The sequence below is a fragment of the Cebus imitator genome, unplaced genomic scaffold (assembly GCF_001604975.1).
Source record: "Cebus imitator isolate Cc_AM_T3 unplaced genomic scaffold, Cebus_imitator-1.0 Scaffold188, whole genome shotgun sequence".
In the NCBI taxonomy this organism is placed as follows: domain Eukaryota; kingdom Metazoa; phylum Chordata; class Mammalia; order Primates; family Cebidae; genus Cebus; species Cebus imitator.
This window is the reverse complement of record NW_016107503.1, coordinates 4,948,033-4,956,112: the sequence shown is the minus strand read 5'-3', so window position 1 is coordinate 4,956,112 and position 8,080 is coordinate 4,948,033. Positions and strand designations below refer to the sequence as shown.

At 44.8% G+C, this 8,080-nt stretch overlaps 1 protein-coding gene across 1 annotated transcript in view; it reads left to right on the top strand.

Annotated features, from left to right (window-relative positions):
- PIP5K1A (phosphatidylinositol-4-phosphate 5-kinase type 1 alpha) overlaps positions 1-6,794 on the top strand; it is a 54,657-nt gene extending 47,863 nt beyond the window's left edge. The window contains 2 exon segments of the mRNA XM_037744901.1: positions 4,850-4,895; positions 5,123-6,794. Of these exon segments, the coding sequence (XP_037600829.1) occupies positions 4,850-4,895; positions 5,123-5,125 (49 nt within the window). The 3' untranslated portion in view covers positions 5,126-6,794.
- Positions 6,795-8,080: the final 1,286 nt, after the last annotated feature.

Genomic DNA, 8,080 nt, shown 5'->3' with positions numbered 1-8,080 from the left:
GTAGAGACGGGGTTTCACCATGTTGACCAGGATGGTCTCGATCTCTTGACCTCGTGATCCACCCGCCTTGGCCTCCCAAAGTGCTGGGATTACAGGCTTGAGCCGCCGCGCCCGGTCTAGAGACCTAAGCCTCTTAGAGACCCTGTTTTTCACTTGAAAGAATCTGTGGAACATAATCTTTTTGAACAGCCTTTTGTATGGCTGAATAGTACAGTCATACTCTGTATCCACAGGTTCCACATTCCAGATTCAACCAACTGTGAACTGAAAACACTTGAGAGCCTGGTGTGGTGGCTCATGCCTGTAATCCCACCACTTTGGGAGGCTGAGGTGGGAGGATTGCTTGAGGCTGTTTGAGACCAGCCTGGTAAATACAACGAGACTCTGTCCCTTAGAAAAGGCAGGCACAGTGGCTCACACCTGTTATCCCAGCACTTTGGGAGGCCGAGGCAGGCGGATCACAAGATCAGGAGATTGGAACCATCCTGGCTAACACGGTGAAACCCCGTCTCTACTAGATACAGAAAATTAGCCAGGCGTAGTGGCACATGCCTGTGGTCCCAGTTACTCGGGAGGCTGAGGCAGAAGTATGGCTTGAACCTGGGAGGCAAAGGTTGCAGTGAGCTGAGATTGCACCACCGCACTCCAGTCTGGGCAACAGAGTGAGACTCTGTCTCAAAAAAAATTCTTGTATGTTATTTCTGACATGTACTATACAATTAGGCCTACAGTGGTTGTGTCTGTACTTAACATATATGGACTTTTCTTGTCATTATTCCCTGAACAATACAGTATAACAACTATTTACCAGCATTTACATTGTATTAGTTATTATGAATAATCTAGGGATGATTTAAAATATATGGAGGGCTGATTGCAATGGCTCATGCCTGTAATCCCAGCACTTTGGGAGACTGAGGCCAGATCACTTGAGCCCAGAAGTTTAAGACCAGCCTAAGAGCAACATGGCAAAACCCCGTCGCTACCAAAAATACAAAAAAATTAGCCTGGCTCGGTGGTACGTGCCTGTAGCCCCACCTGCTCGGGAGGCTGAGGCAGGAGGAATGCTTGAACTGGGAGGCAGAGGTTTCAGTGAGCCAAAATTGAACCCGTGGACTCCAACCTAGTTGACAGAGCAAGACCCTATCTCAATATATAAATAAATAAAAATAAAGTATATGGAAGATGTCCATAAGTTATTTGCAAATACCATACCATTCTATATAAGGGACTTGTGCATCTGTGGATTTTGGTATTCAAGAGGAGATCCTGGAACTAGTCTCCCACAGATACTAAGGGATGACTATACTCTGAACCACTGCTTTTTGTTTTTCTGAGGTCTTAATGAAATGTTTCATAGTCATATATTTGGCTTCGTCTTTAGACCACATTTTCTTGGCAGTGCCCTGGAGCTTATCCTTGCTCAAAAGCCTTTTTTTTTTTTTTTTGGTAGATATGATGTCTCCTTGTATTAACCAGGCTGGTCTCAAACAGTCCTCCTCCCTGTGCCTCCTGAAGTGAGCCACCGTATGTGGCCTGCCATTTCTTAATTTTAGCATCATATGTTCTCTGGAGAATTTTCAAGACCTATCACGTTCTGGAATCTTTTTGTTTAATAGTCCTTCCCATAATTTCTTTCCTTTTTTTCTCTTTTCTTTTCTTCCGACAGAGTCTTACTCTATCACCCAGGCTGGAGTGCAGTGGCATGATCTTAGCTCACTGCAACCTCCACCTCCTGGGTTCAAGCAATTCTCCTGCCTCTGCCTCCCGAGTAGCTGGGACTATAGGCGTGCACCACCACATCTGGCTAATTTTTGTATTCTTAGTAGAGACAGGATTTCACTATGTTGGCCAAGCTGGTCTTGAACTCCTGACCTCATGAGTTGCCCGCCTCTGCCTCCCAAAATGCTGGGATTACAGGCTTGAGCTACCGTGCCTGGTCTCTTATATTTTACTATAAGCATTAATAGAAAACCAGGTGGCACCTGCACGACTTTGCTTGGAAATCTCCTTAGCTAGACTGTCCAATTCATGAGGCACATATTCTACTTTTCACATAATCACAAATGACATTGTTAAACCTTGTGCTGCTGCCTTACTGGGATCTCCTTTTCTTCAGTTTGCAATAACATTTTTCTCACTTTAAGCCCTCACCGGCAACCCTCTTTAAGTCCAAAATTCTATAAACAGCATATTCAGGACAATAAGTTTTCACTAAAATGCTCCTCCAAGCCACCCCTTTTTTTTTTTTTTNTTTCCCCAAGACTGAGTCTTGCTCTGTTGCCCGGGCTGGAGTGCAGTGGCGCGATCTCGGGTCACTGCAACCTCTGCCCCTGGGTTCAAGTGATTCTCTTGTCTCAGCCTCCCCAGTAGCTGGGACTATAGGCATGCTCTACTGTGCCCAGCTAATTTTTGTATTTTTAGTAGAGATGGGGTTTCACCATGTTGGTCAGGCTGGTCTCGAACTCCTGACATTGTGATCCACCCATCTCGACCTCTTAAAGTGCCAAAATTACAGGTGTGAGCCACCATGCCCAGCCTCAGTAAATGTTTAACTGAATTGAAGCTAGTTGTATAAGGTCCTGCCACAGATCTGTTCTGTCACCAAGTGTACTTTACCAGACCCTCATTGTGGAACCTTCACAGCACAGCACATGTATTCCTTGTTCCTTTGAGAAGGTAGTGTTCTCTTCATGGAGACATACGTGGAAAGAACAGACAGTCTCGTGGGCTAGGCAGTGGGACTTGGGAAAACTGTATTTACTGAAATGAGAGAAAGCTAAGGGGATATAAATAAAGATTAACCATCACGCTGCTGCACTCCAGCCTGGCAGCAGAGCAAGACTCCATCTCAAAAAAAAATAAAGACTATCTGGGCTGGGTTCAGTGGCTCACACCTGTAATCCCAGCTCTTTGGGAGGCCAAGGTGGACGGATCACGAGGCCAGGAGATTGAGACCATCCTGGCCAACATGGTGAAACCCCGTCTCTATTAAAAATACAAAAATTAGCTGGTATGGTGGCGCATGCCTGTAATCCCAGCTACTCAGGAGGCTGAGGCAGGAGAATTGCTTGAACCAGGGAGTTGGAGGTTGCAGTGAGCCAAGATTATGCCACTGCACTCCAGCCTGGTGACAAAGCAAGACTCCTAAATAAATAAATAAATAAATAAAATTCAATAAAGACTAACCAGAGGAGATTAATATACTTTTCTTGAGGGAGTAGGAGGAGCAAAAGATAATCCTATGTTTAGCCTTACAGGTTCACTATTAATAATTAAATCATGAAAGCTGTCAGGCTGGGCGTGGTGGCTCTTACCAGTAGTCCCAGTGCTTTTTATTTTTATTTTTTTTGAGATGGAGTTTCACTCATGTTACCCAGGCTGGAGTGCAATGGCGCGATATCGGCTCACCGCAACCTCCGCCTCCTGGGTTCAGGCAATTCTCCTGCCTCAGCCTCCTGAGTAGCTGGGATTACAGGCACGCGCCACCATGCCCAGCTAATTTTTTGCATTTTTAGTAGAGATGGGGTTTCACCATGCTGACCAGGATGGTCTCAATCTCTTGACCTTGTGATCCACCCGCCTCGGCCTCCCAAAGTGCTGGGATTACAGGCTTGAGCCACCGCACCCGGCCTACACCTGGCTAATTTTTGTATTTTTTGTAGAGACGGGGTTTCGCGATGTTACTCAGGCTGGTCTTGAACTCCTGGCCTCAGTTGATCTTCCTGCTCAGGCTCCCGAAGTGCTGGGATTACAGGCATGAGCCCACTGTACCAGGCTACCACCCCCAAATTTTAGATTTTTGTTACAGCAGCACCTGAATTCCAGGTACAAAAATCTATATTTAACCTATTTTTGTGTAACTAATTAGCCCCATACTTAGCTGTTGAAAACACATTTATCTCAACCTGGGCGTGGTGGCTCACACCTGTAATCCCAGCTCTTTGGGAGGCTGAGGAGGGTCGATCACCTGAGGTCAGGAGTTCGAGACCAGCCTGGCTAACATGGTGAAACCCTGTCTCTACTAAAAATAGAAAAATTGCTGGGCGTTTTGGCACATGTCTTTAATGCCAGCTACTCAGGAGGCTAGGTGGGAGAATCACTTGAACCCAGGAGGTGGAGGTTGCAGTGAGCTAAGATCGTACCATTGCACTACAGCCTGGGCAACAAGAGTGAGATCTGTTTCAAAAAAAAGTAAAAATGTGTTATCTCAGTTTCTGTACCTTAGCTGGATGCCTTTGGTTTGGGTTCTCTCTGGAGATTACAGTCAAGCTGTTGGTCCCAAAGCTTATCTGAGGGAAGATCAGCTTCTCAGCTCACCTACATAGTTGTTGGCAGTATATGGTTCCTTGTCACATCGCCTTATGCATAGCCAGCTCATAGCTGCTATGAGCAGGCAAGCAGGGGGCGAGAACATGAGTCCAAGAAGAAGCTACAGTCTTTTTGTAACCTAATCTCGAAATGGACATTCCATCACCTGTGCTGCATTCTGTTCATGAGAAAAGAATCGCTAAGTGCAGCCCACGCTTGAGAGGAGAGAGAATTACACAATGGCATGAACCTCAGGAGGTGGGGATTATTGGGGGCAATCTTGGGGGTACCTACCACACCTGGAGATTGAAACAGAAGAGGGCAGGGTACTGGGAAATACAGTATTCAAGAAGCTAAATATAGCTAATTAAAACAGTGTGCTTCTAAATGTAGTAGTCTCTTAGCCTCTTGTTTCCAAATTCCCCAAATTGATTCTGGTGTGAAAATTAGAGAAGCAGTATGAGATTTTAAGAGGAGAGTCCTTTCTTCTTGTCTTCTAATTCTTTTTCTCTCTGCTCCTATTTTTTTCTCCTGTTAGTACAACCTTGGAAAAGCTTGAAATTGCAGAGTCAGAGTTCACCCATGTGAGTGTCTGGGATGTGTGGGAGGTGAAAGTTTTGGAGGGTATAAAGACGATCACTGATGGCCTGGAGCCAGAAGTTAATTAGCAAGGTTAGAGATTTGGGTACCTCCGTGTTTTTGGTACCTCGTATTTGGAGGCTAAGGCTGAAATAGACTTTTTAATGCTTGAATTCCATTCCTGCCTTATCTCATACTCCACTTTCTTAACTTTACACTCTCTCCTTTTCAGTAAGTGCAAAGCCTCAGAAGACCTGGAACGAGATTCTGTCATCTCTGTGATCCCAAGATGTCAGCCTTTGCCCCACCAATGTTGAATTTTCTTCTACTTGGTCATCAAAAAATGAGTGTAATAGAAGCGAGGGGAGCTCTCCATTTTCTTCCTGAAGAAGAACCTCCTCTCCTTCCCCTTCCTCATGAATGGGCATTGGTGCCTCAGGCAGTTGAGGACCGCAGCATCCCCTCCACTCCAGAGTTGGGTAGCACGGATTTTCAACTGGCTAACCTTGGCTTCCACAATTGAATTTTTTTCAGACCCCTATTCTTCATGCTGGAAATGGGATTGCTAGACATGGCAGTTTTCTTTCCCTTCTTCTTTCACTAGGAACTGGACTCTTTAATTTCCTCAGGACAGACTAGCTAGCACATTATCCTTGCCTTCGTTCTTTCTCTCTGATCCCTGGAAGAAGACTCCTGTAATCTCTATAAAAGTTTTTGGGGGATAAGGGTATTTAAACCACCTCCCAACTTTTTTTTTTTTTTTTTTTTTTTTTGAAAAAAGGAAAAAGCGCACAGCACACAACTTTAAGCCAGTTTCAGATCAAAACTCCATAAGTGTTGACGAGATGCCTATTCTTAGGGTTCCCTCAGAAGAGCCATGGTATTTGTGAAGAGTAGTGATTGCTCTGCCAGAAGCAGCTCCTCTAAACTCGTCCTCTCTTGATGAATTTCTTAAGGCTGAAGGAATGGAGAGAGAGGGACGTGGGGTATTCTTTACCCCTTTTGTTAAAACATGAGGCAGCCATGGGCTGGGAGATCATAGCCCTTTCTAGGCAGAATCCTATTCACTGCCCGACTATAATGATTATTACTATTTTGCAAGTTGGAGTATATTCTGGTTGTTTTTTTAAATATAAAGACTTACCAAATGAATTAGATCATTCTCCAGAGGAGATTTTTTTTTGCTCTTCCCATCTTTTCCAACAGTGTTCTCCTATTTGTGGAGCTAAGTTGAAGAGGGGACACCTCTGTCTGTTTAACAGGCAGTCCATATCTACGAGGCCAGCAAATATTTTCTTAAACTCATGGGAAGACAGCAGATTCTTGCCTCGGTGAGGTCATTGCTGTGCCGTATGTCCTACCCCCCTGTCTTCATGCAGGGAAGTTGGAAAAGGTGGCTACATATGCCCTCTCCTCCCCATCTACAAGAGTTACGGTTTTCCATCTGATCCTTCTATTCTTATCAGGGGAAGAAGGGGGCCTGGTATCTCAGGCAGCTTGTTGAATTGCTGTTCTATCCCTTCTCTGTCCCACCCTGCCCTGATAGTAGGTTAGTTCATACCCCAAATAACTGTCTATATTAGACACCCCCAGCCAGTTTCTGGCTGCCTGTCTTTGCTGCCATGTTCTTTTTTACAAGAAGGAAAGAAACAGTTCTTGCTATTTTTTTTTTCATAATTTACTATTTATGATGTATTTAAGTGTTTTATTATGGGCAGAGTTCTGTAAGGGGTGGGAGGGAATATTTGAGGGAGGGCTGGGTGGGTCTTACGGAAAGGAATGGGGAGTCAACATTTTTATGAAGTGTCACTATTTGCCTCTACTTTGTATTGTTCAGAAATGGCAAATGCAGTATAAAAGTGATATATGGTTTTAATGTAATAAACTTTAATCAGTTATTTAAACTTCTTTCTTCTTGATTCTTTTTCATACACCATCTGCTCACCCTCCTACTCCACCACCCAGGCTCAGTTTTGTTCATGTTACCCTAAACAAAAGCTGCATATTTTCCAGCTTGCAACACTCCAGCTTCACTCTTAAGGCTTCATGTCCTCCTCCTCAGCAACCCAATTATCTTAACAAGGAAAAGCAGTGAATGAATATGAGGGGAATTACTGTTCGGTCTCTTGCCTAGGTTGCAACTCAGTTTAACAGGGATTTGAAGGTTCAAAGCTCATTTTACTCAGGTTTAAGAGGAAAGGAAAGGAACAGTGGGAAAAGCAAATTTGAGGTTAGCTGGCCGTAGTGATTCCCTCCCTTTGCTTCCCCTGACCTGGACCTAGGGTGTTACTCTTAGAAGATCATAGAGATCTTCCCTTAGCTGTTTTATTCTGTGAGGTTGAGCTAAGGCTCCTTTACTTTGATAGGACAAAAAACTAGACAAAAAAGGGCCGGGCCGGGCGCAGTGGCTTACACCTGTAATCCCAGCACTTAGGAGGCAGAGGTCAGTGGATCACCTGAGGTCAGGAGTTTGAGACCAGCCTGGCCAACCTGGCAAAATGCCATCTATTGAAAATGGAAATTATCAGGGCATAGTGGTATGCACCTGTACTCCCAGCTACTTGGGAGGCCAAGGACGGAGAATCACTTGAACCTGGGAGTTGGAGGTTGCAGTGAGCGAAGATCACGCCACTGCACTCTAGCCTGCACGACAGCGTGAGACTATCTCAAAAAAAAAAAAAAAAAAAAAAGAGGCTCATTCTGAGGCATGAAGATGGGAAACCTTTGGAGAGAAGCAAGTTAAGCAAACAGCTGTTTTTCACACCACTATTCCCTATCTTGTTAAGGTCATTCTGCAAATATTTATAGGGCAGCTAATGAGCAACAGATGGAGTAGTTGGATATCAAATAATTGTCCTTCAAGAGTTTCTAGTGTCCAGCAGGAACACAAATACACACATACGGAAAAACAATATGTTAGATGTGAGGCAGCTACTTAAGCTCTCTGAAGGTGGCACAGAACATAAAAGAGTAAGTTAGGCCGGGCGCGGTGGCTCAAGCCTGTAATCCCAGCACTTTGGGAGGCCGAGGCGGGTGGATCACAAGGTCAAGAGATCAAGACCATCCTGGTCAACACGGTGAAACCCCATCTCTACTAAAACTACAAAAAATTAGCTGGGCATGGTGGCGCATGCCTGTAGTCCCAGCTACTCAGGAGGCTGAGGCAGAAGAATTGCCTGAACCCAGGAGG